This window comes from Rhinolophus sinicus, linkage group LG10 (assembly GCF_036562045.2).
Source record: "Rhinolophus sinicus isolate RSC01 linkage group LG10, ASM3656204v1, whole genome shotgun sequence".
Classification (NCBI taxonomy): domain Eukaryota; kingdom Metazoa; phylum Chordata; class Mammalia; order Chiroptera; family Rhinolophidae; genus Rhinolophus; species Rhinolophus sinicus.
The window spans coordinates 77,041,593-77,067,075 of NC_133759.1; the positions used below are offsets into that span (position 1 = coordinate 77,041,593).

The following is a 25,483-nucleotide window of genomic DNA, read 5'->3' on the forward strand; positions in this document are numbered from 1 at the left end:
CCGCTTCTGACACAAGATTTACCTTATAAAGAACACGTACCTGGATGACAGTACATGTCAATAACAAAATGTGCATTTTCCTTAGTCAATTCTGATACCACAGGACCTGAGAAAAACAGCTGCTTGATATCTAGATCACCTGGACACTGGGTGACAACTACAGTGCATTGACAATATATTTGTTCAGAGAGGGCATAAAGTGACAATGTAAAAGAGAGCTAGAGACATGTATTTCTTGTGAAAGCATGAAACCATAAAGTGAAATGGAGATATGTAGAAAACTAAGGGCTTTTTGCTTTGGACAACCAACTCTACAAGCCATCAAAAATACTGTCAATTAGATCAGACCAGAAGTAAAAAGTGGACCATTAAAATATATATAGTGAGTGTGTATCTCCCAAAAGGAACTTTAGAAAAGAGAAATGCAAACGCTCCCTTGTCAGTTCCTAATTCAACACAGTACAAAGCAAAGAAAGTTTTATTACTACACTCACATAAGCAGTAAGGATTAAATGTCCTAAAGTTTGTCCAGATAGCTTAAGATGATCAAATATTAGTTTCCACAGGAGAATTGTTTTAACTTCCAAATCCTATTCAAAGGATAAAAGGGGAGAAACTCATTAAGTTCTTAGCACTGCCCTTCACTTCAAATGCCATTTTTGTCCCTGGGTGAATGAATGTACATTAACACTAAGCCATGATCCGGCAATAGTTTTCTATTTTGGATTAACTAGTATCACTTAAAGAGCTTAATATATAGGATGATGCTTTAACAGCTTTTGTATCTGAGACAAGTCCAACCCTAGATCACATGACAAGTATTGTACATATATTTGTTAAGAATTCACCAATCTGTCAATCATTTTAGAGTCCATATAACATTCATAACAATATTTATAACCAGAAGTTGAACTGACTGATAAATACATTAGTTTGTTAAGCTCTACCTGAAAACATGCTGTTTTATTAAATCAAAAACCGAAAAACTGAAATTTCAAGTTACATGGTTTTACAGTCAGGTCTCATGGAAGTAGCACAGACTTCCTTTCTTGCAGACAAGTTAATATGCAGGAAGCATCCATGAAGAGCCACTAGCAATCGGATAAATTGTACTATCGAGACTACAAATAAATCATGAAATTCACCTGAAGAATGCCAAGGAGTTACCAGAGAGATTATGTAGTGACCTTGATTTTTATTTTTATTTACCTAGAGTTCTACAAATTCTAAGATTTATGAATTGATGTATCTTTTAAACAAACAGCACCAGTTGCCCACGGATACAATTAAAATCTGACTTTCTCAGTTCTTAGTTTGCAAGTTTATTATGAAAAACACTGCAGTGCTCTTGTGCAGTAACATCGTCTTACAGGAGGAGGAAAAAAACAGTTCTGTTCAAAACAACTCACCAGGTTCTGACAACAACAAAGAACAACATGAGGCTGAGATTTGAGAAGGGAAATAAACTGAGTGCAGACAAATCATACAATTAAATTAAACGGTATCCCTGAAAATAAACAGAAGGATTGATTTCCAAACTCACAAGTAGAGGGGAGGCCTTGGTACTTAGTTTTAAAAATGTTCATTAAGCTCCAATGATTGTTTGCTGCTATCCTTATCTACAGTCATGCTGAGTAAAGCTATAGCTAAATGGAAGTTAAATTGTATTCACGAGGTGTTAATGTTTACATCTTATTACCTGCAGTCTCTGGAGAAAGCAAAAGTAACTATAAATAGCGCTATGCCAGAAACTGGTTTCTTGACCAACAATGTCGCTTCAGCATGCAATGAACTGGTTCATTCTAAAGTGGTCACGGCTGTTGATGACAAGAGGCTTTGTATTTTTATATGGCACATCTTTTGGTCCGTGTGAAAACAAGTTTTTTGAATGTTAACTATTCTCTGACACTCTGGAGTTACGGCTGCTCTTCCCATTTCCATTAGGATCAATATATGGTTCATGGCAATACTGTACAAGTTTAAAATTTCATTACAGGAAGTAGTCTGGGGTACGACGAGTAACATGTGGCTCGCCTCTGCGAGGTGCTGGGTCAAACTGCAAGCTGAAAAACAAGACAATTTTGTTGTTTATACTTTAAGACACCAATGCACTGATAATCCAAATCAAGAACATAAGTCTTTCAAACTTTACACATTTTTTTCTGATCCAATTTCTGCTCGCTTCAATGTAACAGAACCTAATTGTAGCCTAATCATGCATTCATTTAACTATAAGGGTCTTCTAGCTGCACTGCATGCCTCCTCAAAGAGCCAAGGCAATTTCAGCCAGAGAGGATATGCATTTACATACTGGGCTTCCTTCTAAGATCATTTAAAAGATGGGCTCTACTAAATAAATAAAACATGGGTTTAAAAGTTAAATAATTCATACTAAGGTCTATGTATTACAAGTTTCCATTGATGCATTTCAAAAATATCACAGGTCTTCTAGCAAAGACCTGTTGCAAAGGAAACTTAAAAAGCAAACGGGAATAGATTTAGCATGAGTTCTTAAAATTCTTAAACCTTCCATTAAAAATATATATTCAAGTAATGGCAACAACTACTCAGGTATAAATACTTACAAAGAGTATTTTAGAGTATCATCAAGTTCCATGATTGCAGCTTGGTTACCACAACGGTAACAATAGTTTGGAGCACTGAAAATTGTTACTACATTCCGGTCATGGCACCAGTTATATCCCTAGAAGGAAAAGGAGATAAAAAGACAATACATTTTTCTCCATTATTTACATAAGTAAATGTGACTCCACTCAAGGGAGGAAAAAAAGAACTCCCCTTCCCTCCCCCCAAAAGGCTTAAAAAGTATCAGTGCTGGTTCTGGATGATCTAATCATTTTCTGTGTTCTGCACAACTTTAAAAATATACATGTATTTATTTTTTCCCAAATTATAAAACTAGCTTATGAAAAGAAAAGCCCTAAAAAAAAAAAAAAAAAACCAGCACCAATCACCAAAAAATAAACTGCTTCTTAAATATGTGGCCTTCTGTAAAGAGCAGTGTCTCATCAGCCTTTCTTATTGCACTGACCTTAAACATGACCCAAGAACGAGCGAGTGTATGGCCATTCCTAGTAGAGGCAGATAAGTATGTCTAGGAGTATTTATGAGCCCCAACAGCAACCTTATTAATTCTTTCCTCATCATAAGTGAAGGTCTCCAAGTTGGTCACTGCCCAAGTACAGAGATGCCTCTAGGATTTCCAGCATCATTTGCTCAGTCTATCTGAATGCATGTGTTACTTTTCAAGTATTGCTCACAAGTCTCTTTCCTTACCTTGAGCAAAGTCAGACTTTAGGACCCTAATTTTATAAGTATGCTAAATGAGTGTTCTAAGAATTGAGCCATTTCCCCTTTTAAGTTTGTTCTTTCAAGTCACCAGTAATCCCACCATCCAAAGGACCACTTAAAGTATTTTGGTTTATTTCTTCCCACTCTCCTCCACACATGTTAAATATGAAATAACAAAACTGAGATCATAAAATCTTACATTCCCCTCTCTCCTGCTTCCTGAATCTTACTTTCCCACTCTTAAATCCCAAGCAGTGTCTAGTCAGTATGAATCTCTGTCAGATTTATGGTGACAGAGGGAGACTAGACTTTGGGGGTGGTGAGCACACAGTGCAATATACAGATGATGTATTTTAGAACTGTACATTTGAAACTTATATAATGTTAGCAACTGTCACCCCAATAAACATAAAAAAAGAAAGAATCTCTGAAAACATGTGAACTATAAATTTCATTGTGATCAAAAGCCTGAGATTTTCATTCTAGTGTGCACCTAGTGAAAGGCTCAGGCTATAATGGCAAATACTGGAAGGAATACTTGGAATGTTCTCATTAATTTAAAACTCCCTAATATCTTCCTTTACTAAGTTTACTTACAAAGCAAATCAGTTTTCAGAGAGAACGTACCTCCATCACCAGCTGGTGAGCTCTAGACACCAACGTGAGGCCATTGGCATGATTAAATGTCTCAGAAATATCTTGCCCAAAGGTGTAACCAGCTCCTCGAGGAGATATACCCCAACCACCACGGTCATCTGGATCTGACCACAGCAAGTCACACATTGGACCCTAAAAAGCAAGTTGAGTTTTTAACTGCCTCTTGCAAAAATGGTCAATACATGATTTGAGTAATTCATCAAAAGTAGCACCCTACTAAGTCACACTTTTTAAATGGTATTTGCTGAAAACAGTAAAAGGTTTTGCAGTTAAAGTCAAATTATCTGTGTCAAAGAAATGAACTATTTCCAGTTATCCTTGAGGAAAAGCCTCCATCAATAAGCCCCCAAAGCCACAAACCCAAACTAATTAATCGGCCTGCTGTATGCGAATGTCAGTGTTAAGCAGTTGTCCAGTAATTAAGGCTTTGAAGACAACAACATCCTATGTCCTAAGCCCAGTTCCACAACTGCTGTGATCATGGCAGCTTCCCGCATGTTAGCTTCTTCTGAAGAATGGGGTCGACAAGAGTGCTCAGAGCACAGGGGGTCATTTTGAGAATTACACAAGAATATATATAATGAACTAAGTTACAATTAAATTTTTCCTCTAAGTTTTCTGACATTTTATTACCAAGTAAAAGCAATACCTCATGGGGAACTTCCTGTAGGCGATCAAGTGCTCTGATGTGATCCAGTGTATCTATGGACGGTGAGAGGCCACCATGTAGACAGAAGATCTGAAAAGAGTGGTTTATAATGTTAACCTCACCTGAAAGAAACTTTAAACATTCTGGACTAAGCTATAGGCAGCAGCACAAATTACTAGGCCCCACTTGTGCTTCTGAGTTCTATCACCACCAGGCTCGTCTCTGCAGGGTCTATCTTTCTTCCAGCCCACTCTGAACTACTGAATACACACCCCTTCTTCCTGATAATCCATCACTATTACATGCAGACTTCACTTCAATCAGCTCCCCAAGAAAATGTTTCTGACCTCACCCTCACCATAGACTATTATCTTCCTTCTCATAGGATTCTCTTGCAATTCCTTCTATGTACTCGTCTACCTCGACCTTAATTACATCCCCAGATGTATCCAGAAGCAGTATGAGAGGATGGATGGGTTACATCTTTCATCCCTGTGGTCCAAACAGAGTTCAGAGCCTGATACTTCAGAAAGGCCCAAAAGGGATGTGAGTGTGGAAAAATAAGTTACTGGCACTTAAATGTTAAGAAAGCAGAATACTGAAAATAATCAGCAATGTAAGTTTTAAAAGGACTTATATACCTGCCCATCCACCAAAGCAGTGAGAGGAAGATAATCAAAAAGATCTGTAAAATATTTCCAAACATTTGCATTTCCATATTTCCTTAAACACTCATCATAGAAACCATATACTTGTGTGATCTGTCTGCTCTCATGATTTCCTCGAAGAATGGTGATACGTTCACGGTAACGAACCTGAAACAGCAAAATAAAAAACATGAAATGATGGCTCCTTTAAAAACCAAATGACAATTCAACAGACTCTCTATAGGGAAATCCAGAGTTCTAATTTTGTTGGAAAAAAATCCCATACTCCCAGATTACATCGAACTGAAACCACACATCTATGGACATTTGTCCATGGGGTTATCTGTCAACTCCATCTCAACTAAAATCAAACTCTTGCTACAACCAACTTTATATCAAGCATAATTATCAGCTATAAAACTCCACTCATGAATTTTTTCTCAGTTCAGTGATTTTTGGTAAATTCAGTTGTACAACAATGATCGCAATCCAGTTTTAGAACCTTCCATTACCCCAAAGACTCCTCACGCTTACCTGCAGTCACTCCAACCTCCCACTGCCTGCAACCACTGATTTACTTTCTGTTAAGATTTGCTTTTTCTAGAAGTGTCATATAAATGGGATCATACAACATGTAGTCTTTTGTGTCTGGCTTCTTTCAATCAGCAGAATATTGTCGAGGCTCATCTGTATACGAACGAGTGGTTTTGTCCTTTTTATCACTGCACAGTGTTCCTTTGTATGGCTATCCCACCTTTTGTTTCTTTACTCACTCACCAGTGGGACGAACATTTGGATTGCTTGCAGCTTGGGGCTACTATATACAATATTACTATATCATCTGCATGTAAGTTTTCTTATGAACATACGCTTTCATTTCTCTTGGGTAGATTCCTATTTGAGTAAAACTGCTGGGTAATATGGTAGGAATATGTCTAACTTTTTCAAAGTGGCTGGACCATTTTACATACCTATCAGCAAAGTATGAAGGTTCTAATCTCTCCACAAATTCACTAACATTTGGCATTATCAGCCTATTGATGACAGCCATTCTAATAGGTGCGATTGTTACTTTAATTTGCATTTCCCTGATGATTAGTGATTTTGAGTATCTTTTCATCTCATGTGCTTACTGACCATCTCTTTTTGGGCGAAATATCCAAATATTTTGTCCATTTAAAAATTATCTGTCATCTTAAGAATTATAAATTTTTTTTTTAAAGAAATATATAATACAGTGCTTGGTTTGGCAGCACACACACTAACATTGGAACAATACAAAGATTAGCATGGGCCCTGCGCAAGGATGACACGCAAATTCATGAAGTGTCCTGTGTTTTTAAACTTAATTATATAAATGTCTAACCACTATGCTGTACACCTGAAACTAATATAAAATATTGAATGTCAACTGTAATTGAAAAATAAAAAATATATGCATATACTTTTTTCTTAGTAACTATTGAAGAACAAAAAAAATCTTAATTCCGATGAAGTCCAATTCACTAATTTTTTAATGGCTTGTGCTTTTGGTATATCTAAGGAATCTTTGCCTAATCCAAGATTGCAAAGATATTCTCCTGTTTTATTCTAGAATTTCATAGCTTTAGCTCTCATATTTAGGCCTATGATTGATTTTAATCCATTTGTATGGTATGAGGTATCTAAGCTCATTTTTTGCAAATGGATATCCAACTCTTTCAGCACTATTTGCTGAACTCCCCCTCCATCCCCATATCACAGACTGGTGGCTTAAACAACAGAAATATATTTCCTCACATATCTAGAGGCCAGAAGTCCAAAATCAAGATGTTGGCAGGGCTGGTTTCTTCTGAAGGCCTCTCTCCTTGGCTAGTAAATGTCCATCTTCTCCACAAGTCTTCTCATCATCTTCCCTCTTTATCTGTGTCCTAATCTCTTCTTATAAGGACACCATTCATATTGGATTAGGGCTCCCCCATAAGACCTCACGTTACCTTCAATTACCTCTTTAAAGGCCCTATCTCCAAATACATTTACATTCTGAAGTACTGTGAGTTAGGACTTCAAGCTATGAAATCTGGGGGTGTGTGTCTTGGGTGGGTGAGGGGCACAATTCAGCCCATCACCCCTCCAAACATGAATTCTTAAAAGTAACAGTCATTCCTTCTCTGAGCACCAGGATCCATCCCAGGCTGTAAGGACAGGTTGGCTTACAAGGATGTTTTCATAATATCTAGACTCACCGCAGAAGCCTTCCACCATTTAATCTAACTCCTTCATTTTACAGGTGCAGAACAGTGACCTCCAAAAATGTTTTGTAGCACTTCACGATTCAGACTAGCAGCTTCATGAACGCATACTTTATGTTAATTGCCTCAAATTCAGCTCTTGCCAAAACCACATCTCACTGCTTTTCCAAATTAGACGTCTCTGGCAGCCATTTTATCATTCTGCATATTATTTAATAAAATTTTCTCCCCCCAAAGATAGTCAAACAATTTCTTTTAAGGGAAAGGCTGAAGCTTATCATCCTTAAAGTTATTTAGTATTTTGTGTTTCACTTTCAGATCTTTGTACATTTCCCAAAGCCGTAACTGCTGTAAAGCAACTTGCTTTCTTTAATGATCATTTCTATTGTTCTAGATTATCATGTCATGTTAATCACGTCTTGTTAATGGCTGCAAACTAGTCCAGAGATAAATTCTAATTTAGATATTCACTTACTATTGAATATTTAGGTCAATTCTTTTTCTGAAATTAAAAATAATGCTATTTATGTTTTCATATAAGTAAATCTCTTTTCCTCTTGAACGTCTTCCTCAAATTTTTAATTATAGGCTTACCACGTCAAAGGATATAAACATTCTGACATTTGGTATGTTCTGTTGCTTTAAACACTTCAAAAGTATCTAGAAATTATATTACCTCTCCACACAATTTATTGAATTAAAATTTTCTATTTGACCAGCCCTCTAACATTTTTCCAAATCTCATTTTTTCAAAAGAGAACACTCACTGACGTGTTCTCTTCCTTAGAGAATAACCTTTTGTTTTTATTTCGTACCATTCCCTAACCCAGAATGAAAACAGACCCATGATTTAGAAGTCCCAAACCCAAATGTGTATATTCCTAAATGTGCAGTTTTATTCTAAAACCTAATATTCAGATGGAAAAACATCACCAATTACTGGAAGAAAGAACATCCAAGAGGACTGTTTTACCCAGTTTAAAATGCCCAAAAATAAAATTGAAATTACCTTAAGAGCTACAAGCAGTGTAACTGTTTCAACTGAATAATATCCTCTGTCAACATAATCTCCCATAAACAAGTAGTTTGTGTCTGGTGATTTACCACCAATTCTAAACAGTTCCATGAGATCATGAAATTGCCCATGCACATCTCCACACACGGTGACTGGACATCGGACCTCTTGCACATTGGATTCTTTTGTCAGGATTTCTTTAGCCTACAGACGGAGAAAAAAATAAACCAATACATCTGCGTTAAACAACATTAACAAAGATACATTTATTTACACTGCATGCAGCTTGAAGGGCAGTCTCAGTATAAGATGATGCATTAAGAGGACAAGATATGGCTGGATTCTATTCCATTGCCTAATCTGATACCTAGGAAAAAAAATGTGTTATCAAGATGCGTAGCCCTGCTCCTCTCATCAGTATGAGGAGTTTTTAGGCCCATCATTTGCCATCTAAGTAAATGCTTAAGAGATTATTATTAGCAGCTACGTAAGATCAACAAGAATGGAGCAAGACATCCACGTACCTAGTTCTTAGCTTTAGAGTTCTGACTATAATGCTGGCACTCCAGAATTCCAGGCTCTCAGGAGGTTTCTTAGTCCTGACGGACTAAAATTAATTTTGGAGAACCTTACAATTTTATTTGTTAATATATTTTTTACAACTTTATACCTAAATACAAACTTGTTTGACAATTGTGACTATTCAATATACATGATTTTATGCTAGTTTTAGAAAATTATTTGGCAGCATATACAATCCCCCATATAATCACAAATTCCAACATTACTTTTAAGGGTAACCTTTCACTTAGTACTCTTTCATTCATTCAACACACATTTATTGATCATGTACCATATCCAGAAACTGTAAAGAGCACTAGGAGGTTAACCATTCATTTGCTGAACTACCTGAGTGATACTCTGTGCCAGGCCCAGTGCTAGCCATTGGAGGTATAGTGAACAAGAAGGTTCATTCTGGACATGGTGGGGTGGTGGGTGGGGGCCCACCAAGTACAGGCTTAACCAAGTACAGGCTGAGTAACTGGCAGAGGCCACTTTAAATAAGATATCACAACAAACATGACAGCCCATAAGCACACAGTAGAGGGGAGAGGCAGACAATAAAAACGACCATTAGAAGAGAAAGGGCCAAGTGCTGAGACACGTTGGGGTAAGCAGCAGCGCTCCAGGATCACAATCCCGGGACAGCTAGGGAAACTGCCCGAGGTCCAAAGAATGGGAGAGTTAGTTTCAGAAAGGGGATGGGAGTAGGAAACGGAAGGAGGTCCAGTACAGGCAGATGCAATTATGTGTATAAAGTCCCAGGAGTTAAGAGGAAAAGGTTAACATGGCTGAAGGATACATGCAAGAGCAGAGAAGAGGGTGGACTGGGGGAGGGGGAGAGTGACCAACTACCCTGGTTTTAGCACTGAAAACCCTGCTTCCCAGGAGATGCCTCAGTTGTACCCAGGCAAACCGCGACATTTGGTCATCCCACGTATGAAATGTAGGGGGAGAATCGGAGCTTGGATATAGACTGAAGAACAAGTCTAATCGAAGTGGTGTTAGAACAAGGATCCACAGGCGGAACATTTGATGAGTGAATTTAGAATTCTGGCGGTAGGGCTAGGGATGCGGACATCTGAGAGATGGCGTGGAGCTTACAGGCCACTAGTATTCAGAGACCAATCCACAGACAAGTCTTACCCAGGTGCCTTCCAACACATCCCTCACATCCCTCTGCTTCCATCTTTTTGGCCACCACCCTGGTCCCAGTCATGATCCTGTCACCTAGGTTACTGTGCTGGCCTCCACACGGAGCTCCTGTTCCATCTTCCTGCCTCTGTTTTCCATGCAACAAAGTTACAACTTAGAAAAGGCTCACCAGATTCATTTTATTCGCCACTGCATACACAGCACCTTGCTGTGAACAATACCTGAGGTGTAGGAGGCACTTAATATATAAACAGGTAACAGCAGTAAGGAAAGATGCCTGGGTATTTAGGCAGAGGACAGAAGCCTGAAAAACGGGATTTTATCCTTGAGCAGAGGGAGGCAGCATCCTTCCATGGGGGAGGGCTATTAGAGAAGGTACGTAACTTCCTCAGGGAGAGCCTGATTTCAGTTAAGCCATGAAGGTCAAAGAAATTTGTTCTGAGAATGGGTTAAAGGTATTTACTTCATATATTCAACATTTACTGAGTACCCCTTCTATGTGCGACAGTCATTCCTTCTCTGAGCACCGGGATCCATTATGGAATAGTGTTTCAGAATGTACAGTGGGAGAGTAGATCAGAGGAAGACAAAACTACAATATGGGGGTAAAACGAACAGAACCGTTGCTAATGAGCTTTTGCTTATTGTATTTTGAGTGACAACCAAGTATGGCAAGGTTTAAGGCAGTGGTATGCAACCTTAGCCACACATTAAAAATCACTTGGGAAGCTCTTTTTAAAAATCCAGAAGCCCAAATATATGGTGATGGAGGAGAACTGACTCTGGGTGTTGAACACACAATGGGATTTATAGATGATGTAATACAGAATTGTACACCTGAAATCTATGTAATTTTACTAACAATTGTCACCCCAACAAAAATAAAAAAATCCAGAAGCCCAGGCTAACTCCTCTCCCAATTAAGCAAGAATCTCCAGTGGCAGATTCCAAACATCAATAATTTGAAGTCTCCCCTCACCATCTCACACTGGTGCTTTCAGCAGCAGCCAATTTTAAGAACCACTATTTCCAAGTCTCCGAACATTTGAGGAACCTATTTCAGTATACTCAGCAAACACTGACATCCAAAATTAATTATTAATTTGATCTAACATTTTTAAATGTAGAAAAAAATCCACTGTCTTAAAAAGTTATTTAAGAAATACATGTAACCCATGTCTCTAGTATAATTCCAGCCTCCTCTGATTTATTACTAATAAAAAACTGATGTTCACTAGGCATATTCTATTACTAACCCTGTTTGGCACTGAATACCATATCTAGTGTTTTTAGCATCTAGAATATATATACATACTAACGAAAATAGCTGTGAATGTAATAAGCCCTACTTCAAAGAAATTTGCAAAAGTTATTCAGAAGTTTTAAAAGGACAATGACATAAGAAAACAGATAATCACCTACTATGTAAATCTTGCCATGATATCACATTTAATTCTATCAGAAGTTAAACTTCAAGGTACACTGACATTTGCCTGCCACCAGGCTCTATATGCATGATGATGAAAAGATGCCATTCACAACTGCCTGAAGTTCCTTATTACAATCTACTCAAAATTTCTATTCAAATTATGTAAGGAAAATTAAGCTTAAATGCTACTTGCCTCTTTTATTTCAATTTAGACAAATCACAGTGATAAATACTGTATCTTTAATTTAATTAGCATTTATTTGATGTTGAATTTACTCCCAGGCCATAAGTTTTTGTTTCTTCAGTTTCTTCTGGGAGACCTTTTTCTTCTCTGAGCAGCCTCCTCTTCTGGCTTAGGGAACAATTTGTTCTTTTTCAGTGAGGATCATTCTAAGCGTGGCAGGGGGAGCTCATGTGTGGGTACCCGCTCATGAACTCTGTAAGTTCTGCGCTGCATGTTGGAAGCTTTGTTCACCTGGCTGTGCTCAATGACCAGAGAGTCTACACCTAAACCCTTAGGTTCAGCATTACTCTCTGCATTTGTAAGCATGTGCAGTAAAAATTCTGCACTCTTTTTGGGCTACCGACCTTGCGTCCAACCCCACTGGTTGGCCTGTGCACACCTCCCAACTTCCCCATTGTAAGGACGGAATGGCACAGTTTCATTGGGCAGTTTCATGAGTGTTCTTAAAATGAACCTGTAGATTTGAACCTTTCGATTTACATGATTTTGGTGGGGTTCTCTGGGTCAAGCGAATAATGAACCATTTTCAGAGGTCACCTCAGGCCACTTTAAGGAAGAGCTAAATTTTATTTTAAAAACTATACATGTCATAGCGACACATTCTTGTAAAAAAAATTTAGTAGCAGATAAAACTAAATGTATCCTTGGACCACGCTCCACAATCCCATTCCCCCACTTGGGCAAAGTAACCACCAATAGCATTCTGATGTATATACCTTCAAAACCTTGTTTACACATTTTAACACATATTATATGACTACAGAAACTAAGTTTTTCTTTGCATATTTAAACTAGAAACAATATTGTTCAGCAGCCTGCTCTTCCTCCTAACAATATACATCTTGGAGTTCATAATGCATACCTCTAGACCTGCTTAATTTCTCTGACTGGATGTAGAATATTCCCTAAAAGATTATAATACTTAGGGGTGGGGGTGGGGGGGGACTGCAATGTATAGCCTAGTATTTGCTCCTTTGTATACATATGCAGGCATGTCTTCTGAAAGAAGATACTATGAAGTGAACATGTTAGTGTATCTAGTAGTTTGCACTTTATGACGACACTACCAAATCGTCCTCCAAAAGGGAAAGGTCACTGTATTTATAAAGTAAACATTTTAAACTTCTAAAGCAGGAAAGCCAAAGCTCACTCTTCCTTTCCTACCAAATTTCAGACCATATACTTTTTGGGATTTTTTTTGGTCTCAACTTACCAGCTCTCAGATAATCACTATACCAAAACACACTATCACTGAACCCCTGAACAATAAAGGCTGCAGATGTCCTTACTAAAAATTATTTCACAATCAGAAAAACTAATCATAGAAAAAGAGAGGTCTGAGAAAAGCAGTGCTATCACAAAACTCAGGCCTTGTTAAGTCCCAGAAGCACCCAAAAGAACCCTGAAATGGGTCACCTAATGGGACCTATAATGAGTCACCTTTAGAGCCTCCAGGCTTTCATCAACCATCCGTTTCAACTTCAACTCTCTGGTTTAACACTTATAGTAAATGGTAGAACCAGACTTTCAAGGCAACTTAAGATTAGAGATGTTTTTTTTTATTCTTAATAACTACCTTTTCACTCTCTGGTATTCTGACTGCTGTAATTTAAAGCCTCATGTCACCAGAATTATGCACAGAAGCAAAAGCAGAGCACACACACCCCAAACTTTTTTTGTTTCCCCTAAAACATTTTCCAAGCCTTCAAATGTCTCAGCTAATATAATTAACATTTGAAAAAAAATTAAGATCAAGTTTTTAAAAATATCAATTTATTAAACTTATTGGAACCCTACTGAAATTCACTCCAATGGCAAAGACTAAATGAATGAATTCAAGGAAAAAAACATGTGATATAAAATTTCCTAGAACAAGGTTAAAACACAAATAGGCTATTTCCTTACTAAAAGCTTATCGCAAGTAACTAACCATGGGAAGTTAAAATTTTACATCACCCTAAAAGCCAAACAATTTGAAGTTACTTGAAGGAAAGCAACATTTAGGGACACTAATTTATTATCAAGTCCTCTCAGCATTCTGTGTTCGAATTCAGTAATCTCACAACTTTATTTTCCAACCTACTATAAAACAATCAGGTACAAGGTGAACAATTTATATAGACCTACTTAACATCCTTAGATATACACCGTCCCTAACCACCATAAACGTGAAATTACAAACAGAGCAGACTTAAGTTAAACCTCATAGATCATCCAAGCCAAGATTTTTCAAGAAGAAAAACATGAACCGACGATGACAGAATCACCAAGCACTTATAATTTCCTTAAGAGTACAAAATAAGGGTATGATTTCTATTTAACCTATATCATAGAAAAAAGACATGCAACACACTTACGCATTTTTATATCCATGTTTCCCCCAAAATAAGACCTAGCCAGACAATCAGCTCTAATGTGTCTTTTGGAGCAAAAATTAATATAAGACCAAGTCTTATTTTACTATAATATAAGACCCGGTCTTATTTTACTACAAGACCGGGTCTTATATTAATTTTTGCTCCAAAAGACGCATTAGAGCTGATTGTCCGGCTAGGTCTTATTTTCAGGGAAACATGATAAATCAAGCAAATATTTAAAAATACAATTCTTTTTATAAAAAGAAAAATATTAAAATGTTAAGTTTATTTCAGTAGTGAAACTGTAAAAACATGGCTGTGTCTTAATCCTACCACACCAAAAAAAACACACACAAAAAAACAACTGCTTTCATTTATTCGCTTTTATCCACACAGACCTCATGCTTACAATTGGTCAACATCTCATTTTGTGCCCTAACATTTCACATTCACTAACCAAATTTCCTATAGCATTATAGTGATCATTTTAAACTACTGTATAATACCCTCCTGAACAGATCTATGATGTATTGTTCAATTAAATGATTTCCTTTCAGAAAATCTTCAATGGTAGGATTACACTAAACATTTTTTAGTTTCATATGTACTATAAAACTGGATTATACTTTTACAGTTAGTGCTGGAATGTGAAAGAGCTGATGCATCCTAAGCAGTAAACCACCGTCTGTTTGCTTTGCCCTTAGTTCCACCGCTCCAAACCCACCCACCAAGGACCCTGCATCTGTCCACCCCGGGCAAAGCTAGACCTTCGGGCTGGGTACCTCCTGCCCCATTTGGGCCACTTTGCACCTCCTAACAACCTTAGCATGAGGTCTTCTTTTAAGCAACTGCCTTATGCAGCCAATGGGCTGAGTCTGACCATTTCTGGCATGGACTTGCTGCACCCTCGGTGGGCGACCTTGGATATGGTTTAAGAATCGAAGAGCTGGGGCGGCCGGAAGGCTCAGTTGGTTAGAGGGCGAGCTCTCAACAACAGGGCTGCCGGTTCAATTCCCAAGTGGGATGGTGGGCTGTGCCCCCTGCAACTAAGATTGAAAACGGCACTGTACTTGGAGCTGATGGGCCCTGGAGAACACACTGTCCCCCAACATCCCCCCCACCCAAAGAAAGAAAAAAGAATCGAAGAGCGAAGTGCCAACAGCAGCAGGAAAAAAATGGAGGTCAAAACAAAGTGGACCTGCCAAAAAGAAGACATCTCCAGCTCAGGAAGTGAGTTCAGAGAGAGGAACAAGCGACCACTCCCCCTGGCCCCTCAGGCCCAGCTATTCCCAGCAGCAGCATTCCTGTGTCTGTCTGGAGTCCGGCTTCCATCTATCTCCCCACTGTCATCCCTCGTCTACCTCCTCTTCCTGCATACAGAGGTCCTATGCCGTGACCTATACTCAGGCTTCAGGTTATAGGCAAGGATCTGCTGGCTCAGCTGCCTACTTTAGGGGCATGGACTGTAAATCTTATTTGACCTCTATGCATCAGCTTCCTGCACCCGGAGCCACACTCAGCCCCAAGGGTACCAATGCAGTTACCAGCCACCTCAATTAGTCCCCAGCTACTCTTTCCACCTAGGGATATGGAGCCTCAGTTTTAACTAGGCATTGGTTAAAAAAGTTAGATGGGATGATGCTGACTCATCTTCTGATCAATGTTCCAGGAAGTGTAGAAGGCAAAATGAAGGTCCTCTTTAGAGGCGCCCACCAAACTGAAATGGACAAACCCATCTATTTGCAATCCTGTTACAGTTTTAGATCATTGGTTTTCCTGATTCCCAAAGTGATCAACAGCATTCTAGCCATGTGCAACCCAAACACCACCAAAAATAAATAAAAACTAAATTGTGAGGGAAAGGAGGGAATGACAAGCAGAGGTGTTCCAATGTTTTAGCCAATCCTTGGTTGAATCTTAGGAATGGACAGTGTCTAAAGCTCACTCACATCCCAGGACCAACTGTTGGCTGGCACTGAACAACTCTTCAGGGCTGTGTGAACTGTGCGACTGATTCTCCTAGACGCACCACTTTATTTAACAAATGTTCATAGGAAGTCAGTATGTAGTGTAAGAGACAAGCAGTGTGTCTTACATAAAAATGGTACATCTGTGGTTTTTAATCTGTACTACACTTCAAAACTCTGATCTCCTGTTATCGTATGCAACTTTGAACACCTCTGCAGGGGTTCTTCTGTGATTAAGTAGGTTGTAATTATAAGCAAATTCAGAGCTACTGAGTAGTTATATAAAAAGATTACCTTTGGCTGGAGGTGAGCTTCACCCAAACTATAATAAAAATGTCTGTTGGACAAAGAGAGTGAGAGAAGAGAAACAAAAGGACACTAACTCATCTGTAATTTACTGCCAGTAAACCTAGCAGTAAAGAGACATTGGTCAACTGCTCTGACCCTGATGAATTTACAAACTGGGATCATTTTTGTTTATGCTTACAGATGTTAACCGGAAAAGTTATTCATGCACAAACCTTTTCTTCCAGGATTTGGCAGATATGTATAATCATATTAAAATGGTTCTAAAACACACGAGCGTGCGCACACACACGGTCATGTGCAACTTGTTATGCAATAAATGGAGAACGTACCCATTCTCAGCTATTTGAAATATAAAATGCTAACGCCTAATTTAACTGGCACTTTTCATCTTGGAGTTTAAACTTTTTATTTACTACCACTTCTTTCTCCTCTTATATAAATTGCCCACACATGTTCTTTGAGTATTTACAGAGTTGGATAATGTTCTTATGCATTTTTCTATTAAAAATCTGCTGATTAATTCATTGGAATGCTAGTTCAAGTAAATTTAACATTTCATATTCCAATCATAGTTGAGTACATCTTCTACCAATATAGCCATACAGACATAAAAGCTGGGAAAAAATGCAATTTTTTATTTTACTTTTCAGTTTAAACAGGATTGAAGACTTAAAAACTTAAAAAGCAAAATAAGAATTCTTTTTTCAATATCCTAAGAGAATTTCATTTTGTTTCATAATGCTTTTAGAAAGATTAAAAAGTTTGATTTTCATAACTGCAAAAAAATATTAACATTCATGACAAATTTGTGTACATGGCTAGATTTTTATTTTGGTATGAGACATAAAGTAGGACATAATACTGGCCCCAGAAGTAAGTGAATCTTGAATTAATTACCTTCAAAATCAAACCTTTCTTCATATTACTTGTCTTTCATTAATTATATATACTGAATATACTCTATATATTCTAATAGCTTATAAAACAACTCAGTCTTTTTTAAATTAAAATCTGTATAATTATACTTCAAATAATCATCTTCATCTCTGACCAAAATGAATATAACCATTTTCTTTAAAGTCCTATGTCTCACCTGCAACACACTGGCCTCAATCTTTACTAACCAATCATGTGCATGAATTAAACATTCTCAATCATTCCTGCATAGGGGGAAAAAGGTTAATCTACTAAACTGAGAAATGTTGCTACTTACATACCATTTCCCTGAAAATAAGACCTAGCCGGACAATCAGCTCTAATGCGTTTTTTGGAACAAAAATTAATATAAGACCCAGTCTTATATTGTATTGTATTATATAATACCTGGGCTTACAGTAAAATAAGACTGGGTCTCACATTAATTTTTGCTCCAAAAGACGCATTAGAGCTGACTGTCTGGCTAAGTCTTATTTTCAGGGAAACACTAATTGTTTAAAAATCCTCACAACAATTAATCATGAACTACATTCACCCACTGTGGGTCTGTTTCCTCCCTCATCTGTAATAGGTGGGTTGGCTTAGGTCTTTAAGGTTCCTTCCAACGTGAAAATTCTACTCTATCCTAAAGCATTTAAGCCTTTTTATTAAAAGTCAGAGCCACCCAACAAAACAGATGGTGGGCATTACTGCTAGTGTTTACAGATGATGGGTGGCAGAGAAATAAAATGCACTTGATCACCACTAGCACGTTCTAAAACCTTTCCTAGCTAGAGTGCACAAGTTCAACCTCCTGACTAATCCGAATCCCTGCTATTAAAGCAAAAAATAAACTAGCAAATCCTGATGATAATGCTATTTATACAAAGCTAAATACTGAAAAAAACTAATAATGCATCTAACGGGGGCTTAATAAATTTTGGTTGAATGAATTCCAAAAACAAATGTACGATGTCACATAGTTAATAGCATTAACGACACTCCATAACCTTTGTCAACTACACTTTTGTGTACGGCTCTGGCTAAACTTTCCCAGGGGCACTCTAGAACAAAGATTCTCAGCCTTCCTTCAGCCACCTCAACAACAGAAGGGTACAAATTCCAATCTGTAGTAGCAACTAAATGACTAAGGCAGAGGTGGGGACAACGAGTGCCACAAGTCACTGGCCAGCTGGTCACAGTTTAGATACACAAAACTGTCACTGCCTTGTTCATCCATTCTAAACCACAATACTATTATATAAGTAGGCAATAGTAACTTTGCATTGTGAAGAAATTAAGCAATTAACTTCAGATTGTTTTTTTACAGTTCTTTCAGATACCAGTCATTTACTGGCAGCCAGAACCCTCTCTACTTCAGCCCCTTCTACCACATCTGCTCCAGAAGCTGAAGGAAAAGCTGTTTAAAACAAACAAAACAAAACAAAAAACAAAGAAAATCTTTCCCCTTCCTAGTTCTAGTCAAATTCAGACTTGCATTAAGAGAGTACAGGTGGAGAGTTTTTTTGAACAAGGATGGTAATAAGAAATGAATAAAGAAAAAAAGTGAAAATGAGAGAAACAAAGTAGGGAAAAAGAGGGGATCCCGCCACACAGAACTTTTCCTACCTCCCCTGAGCACCCGAAAAAAGAATCCTGCCCACCATTACTTCAACGCAAACCCAACATCCCCTGGTTTTCCTAGTGTACCTTCTCTAAACTAGACAAAGAATACTCCACAGGTAACTGACAAACGTGACTTACAATGAAATAGGAAATAGTTGCTGCCACAAAGAGGAACACTAGATTGGTGATGCAAACATTATCCCACACACTCCACTCCTGCAGCCCCCCACCATTCCTTCTACAGCATTTCACCTTAGCCCTACTGCTACTATTTGCAGACACAGAACTCCTGACTCTGAGAAGACAAAGGAAGAGTTAGGGGATCTGTGTACCTGAATAAGACTGTTCACCTTTTTGGTGTTTCCTCATTAAGTCAACTCAAAACTAACTGTATTACTGCTTCATGCCTGGGAGATCACACAGGCACATAACTGTGGAAGCTATGAGTATAAAAAGAAAGGCACTTTACAAGCTGTCATGAACAATATAAATGTCAGTCATGCTTTATTAGAATATTTTAGAGCTCAGTCTTTGGATCATGATTGCTGCTATCTGAGAATACATACATAGAAAACAAACTGGGGTTTTCACTGCATTAATCTTATTTGAGGGGCAAGTGTAGTTGGCCACATCCAAAATTGAAGAACAATTGTTTCCTCCTCCAGACAAAGTGAAATAACAGTATGTGACAGGAATTGGGAGCTTTCAAGCAATCAAAATAAAATGCTTTATTTTACAGAGCTGTTGATTCTACAACTCAGTTTGGTCTCAGTTCACCTGCACCTTTCATTATTAACACTACCTCATAAAAGAGAAGTGGGTCTGTGAAGCAAGACTAGAACACTGGCCTTGGGCTCCATAAGCCTAGGCAATCTCAATTTGGCCCCTGCAGTCAATAACTTGACTTTTCTGAGCCTCTGGTTTCTATCTATAACTGAGGACATAACTGTCTCATAAACTTAAGAGAACTATGCATGTGAAAGTATGATGAAAACAATATTCAGTATCATGCTTCCCTGCCAACTGTTCTCAATATTAATATTACTTTTATGGAAATAAGCGAAACAATGGTTTAAATGAACACATATACAGACTCACAAAAATATATTACCCATTTCATATAGAAATTTATCCTTGGTCAAGTATTTTGCAGCTCATCCAATTAGAGGGGTTTGTTTTTTCCTTTTTTCATACTCATGTAACAAATGTTAAAACTAAGTGAAGACTTAATGACTGCATTTTATTTATAGTGCTCGTAGAGTAATGGAAAACAGCATACCTAGTTAAAGAACGCCTTTGAAAAAAATCTGGCTATCAAACAACATTCTTCACAAGTTTGGTTAAGACCTGAAAGCACAAAGCCAAAAATCATATCTAAATTAAACTACTGCTGAAGTCATATAATAAAAGACTGTTTACTGTAGTTAATAAGAAAGCAAGTTAGGGTCAGCCTGTTAGCTCAGTTGGTTAGCGTGCCATGCTCTTAACAACAACCTTGCCAGTTTGATCCCCACATGGGCCACTGTGAGCTGCGCCCTCCACAACTAGATTCTAGATTGAAACAACTACTTGACTTGGAGCTGATGGGTCCTGGAGAAACACACTTAAATAAGTAAAAGTTAAAAAGAGAAAGAAAGTTGACACTAATTTTTTTCTTTCTATCTGTAGATGGAAACACACCGGTACAGTTACAGACTGTGGAACTGTGCCTGAGACAAAACTGCATTCACTTAACCACAATTTTTAAACAATCAACAAATTATGATCCTCAAAATGACACAGTATACTGCTCACACACACAACAACCTTGGCTTTGACATAAACCTTAATCTGGGGGGAGGGGGGACTTGACTAGTTGGTAACATAAAAACCATGTTCACCCTTGTCTGTAAGTACACAGTTGGATTCTCTGCATTTTGAGCATCTACCCGTTAATTGTTGATGAACCACCATAATAGTGGCCTCTGCATTTTTTAATCATAATGACCTCTTATGCTTCAATCATTACTGTTTAAGTATTTCATTCAGATCAGGCATTTTCAGGTATACAGAAGGAAGGCTTTAAAATCGTCATTCTTTCTCATAATCAAAGAAATTATCAGTTATTACCAAATAGCTATTTCCAACCAGTATCTTTTCTTTTAAAAAAGAAAGAACTATTGTACTAATGGAAAAAAATTTTCCATCGAGATTTTAAAAATACATGGCTTTCACCAGATGTGTTACTGGCCATACAAATATTAACACAGTGAAATTAGAACTTTTGTTTTACTAGAAAGACTTGTAGAAAAGATCATTTCAAGTCACGAATGCTAACTCATCCCACATACCTAAAAAACTGCCTTCAAATTAATTTAGTTTAGGTTAATACCAAAAGTTGAAATATTCATATGAGTTAAAAACAGTATGAAGGCTGTGTGATATCCCCCCAAAAGGATCCATTTCTTGGAAACCTAACTTCCAATCTTACTTCCATCTTTTTGGCTCTAAGAACTGAAATCCGGACACGCTAGATTAGCAATGGAGATCCAAGCATAAATTGATTAATCTCACTACATCTTAATTTTTCAAAGACGTGGAAAACAATGAACATTTTTACCAGATGCACCAAGCTTCAGCCAATCCAAATTAACATCCCATATAATCTTCTATCGTCTCCAACACAAACCCTCTATACTACTGTGGTCCATCTACTGATCTCCAACTAGATTCAGGCTCCTTGAGAAAATTATTCTTTGTTGCTTTCCATTCCCCTCATAAGAGTAAGCAATTTTGGATATTCAATACGTGTTCAATATTTAAACACAAAATACAAATTTAAAATGGAATTGCATAATTTCAGATTAGACGATCTGAAACAGATTTTAACTCTATTATTATAGACAAGTAAATGTGGACCAAGTGAGGTGGTTGCTCCAAGGTCAATTACTCTGTGGCAAAATTCTGTTTACAGGTCGAACTTGCAGTCAGTCTTCCAATTACATCATTACTTCTCTTCCAATATTTTCTACACAAATGACTAGTCACCTACCCAACGACTGACTCAAAGTCTTCATGTAAAGCACCTAAGACCTAATAATATACATTAAATAATTTTTTAAAGCCTATTTCTGAACCTTTAAAATAAATACTATCCTCATTTGACACAAGAGAATTAAGGGTCAAGAAGCACAAGACTCAACATATTGCTACCATTAAAACGAAGCTTTAATAGATAATGTGCTACCTCATCAACTAGGAGAGTTTTGTTCAGGCTTGGGATAAATAAATCTGAGTTTGACTCACATTGCAATCTACAGTATAGTTTCCAAAAAAGCCTGTTTTGGGAGCATATACACCAAACTCATGAACCTAATTTTCACATCTAACCACAAACGAGTCAGCATAGTTGCTAATAACTCTCTTTACTAATACAAAATGCTAATATATTCCACAATCCTGTACTAAAAATTAAATGCTTCCAAGTTAATTTTGAAAAGGGAAATTAAAATGGACTTATTAAATGGGCTACAAGATCCCATTTGCAACACGTGAGATAAACTGTATTTAAACACTCAGTACAAAGTCTGGGATACAGGAAAGGCTCAATCGACAGCCAGCTATTATTATTAATACTATTACTACTTAAAGCCACAAAAATACAAACGAGTAACTTTTCCAACGAAGAGCCAGGATACAAAATTTGCTGGTTTTGTTGCATTTAAAAAATAAATGGCAAAATGCCAAGCTTAGAGAAGGGTTTCACACTACTCAATTTGAGTCAGCATATAAATCAGAGACTAAACTGACACTTTATTTCCAATCCCCAAACTCCTTATGTAGTATGACTCACCAAATTCTCCATTTCTTCCATGAAAAATAAGTTATATTCTTCCCTATATTTTACCATGACTTTCGTAGACATTAGGTTAGAGCTTTATTTTTAAATTCTTAAGAAACACGGTTTAAAAAAAGTCTCTGGAAAAGACTGCTCAGTGTGTTTAGCCCAAACCACCCAGGATAGTACTAATGCTGTGTGACCTTTAGACAGGTCCTGGGATCTGACCTACAAGCTTGCCTTTTGGGGGATCCTCTAGATAGTTTTGGAGCTGAAAATTCGTCCTGAATACAAGTAAAAGGCCTCTTAGCCACCTCACAGTAGAGTCCCAAGCCCCATTCCCAGGCCGTAGAACCCAAGTCCTCTTACTCGGCTCTCGAAACCGTCCCCGACCCTGACACACGGGGTCTCGGTTCCCACAGAACCCCGCCCGACACCTAGGCCAGGAGGCTCCGAAGCCCCGGAGTTGGGTGAACGGCGCCATTTTAGGCGGCAGCGGCGGCGACAACCAATCCCTGCGCGGGAGGCAGGGGGCGCAGGGTCGCCCGGGAATCGCCGCGGGGCCGCACCAAGCCGGACGCCGGTCTGGGAGGCTCAGGGGGCCCCGGCCGGCGGCCTCCGCCATGTTGCACCCTTCCCACGGCCGCCTCTTTCCTGGCGGGCTCAACCGCGGCAGCTCCCGCAGCCGAAGTGCAGCTCACCTTCTCGCAGAGGCTCTTGACCTGGGACTCGGAGAGCTGCTTGCACTCGTTCAGCTGCTCGATCCACTGGTCCAGCTCCTTGGTGAACACCTTCTCGTCCATGATGCCACCCGCCCGAACCGGCTGCCGCTCCGCGCTACTCCCGCGCCGCCGCCCGCACACGGGCCACACGCACACGCCGCCACCGGTTCCCGGGGTACTTGTGTGGCTACTGGAGGTTGCCCGGCGTCAGCGCTAGCTTGTTTGCTCGCCCCGCAGTGCTCGGCCACCGGCCGCTACCCTCCTCCGCTCGCTCTAGCACCGGAGCTCAGCTCTCTGTAATGGCGGCCGCCGGCGTGGTGACGTCACGCCCGGCGTCAAGAGGCGGCGGGGTGCGGAGGGGTAGCAGAGCGGCCCAAAGAGCTGCGCAACTGCAGAGCCAACGCTAGTCGGCCGCCAGACCGGAGTCGGGGCGGAACCAGGGGCCAACACGCAGGCGCAATGTAGCCGGCTAGTAACAGGCACCTTCGGTTTTAGGGCGTGGTCCTCCAGAAGGGTGAGGTCCAGGGGGAAGGGAAGACCGAGTCCCAGCAAGCGCGGGGCTCGCAGCCTGGAACTGGGCTAATCCCAGAGCACTGTGTCCTACGCGGTGTGGGCGCGAACCTGGCGCAGGCGCAGTCCTGGCGCAGGCGCAGTCCAGACGGAAGCAGAACTACCAGCTGCCAGAGACTTTTTCCCAAAGGTGCTGCCCCTCGGCTCTTCACCCGGCGACTGCAGCCAGATCACGGAAACGAGAATTGCGACCCCACCATTCCTCCATGGTGCAACAGCGCTGAAATTGCATAGGATTCTCGCATCTGTGACGGCAGGAAAGGGCGCCGAGTGGTAGCCCAGTTGGATGCCACCTCCGTCTCTCGGTGGCACCTTGTAATTAGGTCACTAGTAGGCGGAGGAGGGTGTACCTCCCGGGGGGAGTGCCGCACGTGCATCTGACTCCCGCGGCTCACACCTGTCTCGGACCTAGGTGTCTCGTCGGGCGCGATGGCAGGGCCGAGGCTTGGGCTTCTCTCGCGACCTTGGACCTCACCTAGCTTCCACACGCCCTTTGCAGCCTCGCCCGCTGTCGCCTTCCGCCACAGGTGTGCGCCCTCCTCCGAGTCCTGTTTCTCCTGGGAATGAGAGACACGCTCCCCGTCCCTAGACACACACACACACGCACAGACCCCTGCCCGCCCTAGTCTGCTTTCTAGAGGAAGGCCATAAGGAGATAAACGCATAGGTCCTGAGTGCGAGCGGTGGTGTTAGAAACAGCTGCGATCTGTGCTTTAAAGTACACTTGGATACCTTGAGATCCGACTTTGGTCTGGCTATGACTCTCCTTGAGGTTTGCCATATGTTTTCACATTCCATTGTTCCTGCACTCACAGAAATACCAGGGGTGCTAAAAAAGTGTATTCATGACTTGTATTCATCTTTTGTTATTGGTATATATTGAGTATTATAACTTTAGTACATTTTTTTTCTTTCTTAAAATGTGTATGCATTTTTTTGGCACCCTCTGTCTTTGGCGCTGTAAAGGGCTAGCTATATGCCTCCTCTAAAGAGAGGAGTCCCTGCCCTGGTGGAACTTGTATTCTCCCAACAGTACTCTTAAAATGGTCTGCAGATAGATAGACAGAAGAGAGATTATGATGTCCACAGAATCTGACAGAAGTTTTGCAAAGGGCATTTAACCTTAAAGCGTAAGGCAAGCGTTGACCCTGGTGTCCTGTCTTCCAGACCCTATCCCCAACAGCAGTGGACTCTGTTCCACCCAAGTGCTCAGTGATGTACTGGAGGAGAGGGCTCACTGCAGCTCTGAAGGAGAAGGCCCTGGAGGCCCAGACCAACTAATGGAGGGACTGAAAATTTT

The 25,483-nt window shown here is 39.5% G+C and overlaps 1 protein-coding gene, 1 non-coding gene and 1 pseudogene across 2 annotated transcripts; 2 read left to right on the forward strand and 1 right to left on the reverse strand.

Moving 5' to 3' along the window:
• Positions 1-1,306: 1,306 nt before the first annotated feature.
• Positions 1,307-24,485, reverse strand: PPP2CA (protein phosphatase 2 catalytic subunit alpha). Its single transcript, XM_019740336.2, has 7 exons — positions 23,593-24,485; positions 8,506-8,715; positions 5,260-5,433; positions 4,619-4,708; positions 3,940-4,101; positions 2,586-2,704; positions 1,307-2,063 (listed from the first exon to the last, which is right to left on the reverse strand). The coding sequence occupies exons 1-7, from the start codon at positions 23,692-23,694 to the stop codon at positions 1,991-1,993; spliced, it is 930 nt and encodes a 309-aa protein (XP_019595895.1). The 5' UTR covers positions 23,695-24,485; the 3' UTR covers positions 1,307-1,990.
• On the forward strand, positions 6,503-6,606 carry LOC141567405 (U6 spliceosomal RNA). Its single transcript, XR_012489989.1, has one exon. It is a non-coding gene; the product is annotated as a U6 spliceosomal RNA (small nuclear RNA).
• On the forward strand, positions 10,501-16,099 carry LOC141567197 (uncharacterized; annotated as a pseudogene).
• Positions 24,486-25,483: the final 998 nt, after the last annotated feature.

Bases quoted from the DNA above. Each gene is read 5' to 3' on its own strand.
- PPP2CA (XM_019740336.2), bottom strand. From the start codon at position 23,694: ATGGACGAGAAGGTGTTCACCAAGGAGCTGGACCAGTGGATCGAGCAG. The intron at 8,716-23,592 runs GTGAGCTGCACT...CTCCGTCTGTAG, and splicing joins TCAAGAGCCTCTGCGAGAAG to GCTAAAGAAATCCTGACAAA. The intron at 5,434-8,505 runs GTAATTTCAATT...TTGCTGTTTCAG, and splicing joins CACTGCTTGTAGCTCTTAAG to GTTCGTTACCGTGAACGTAT.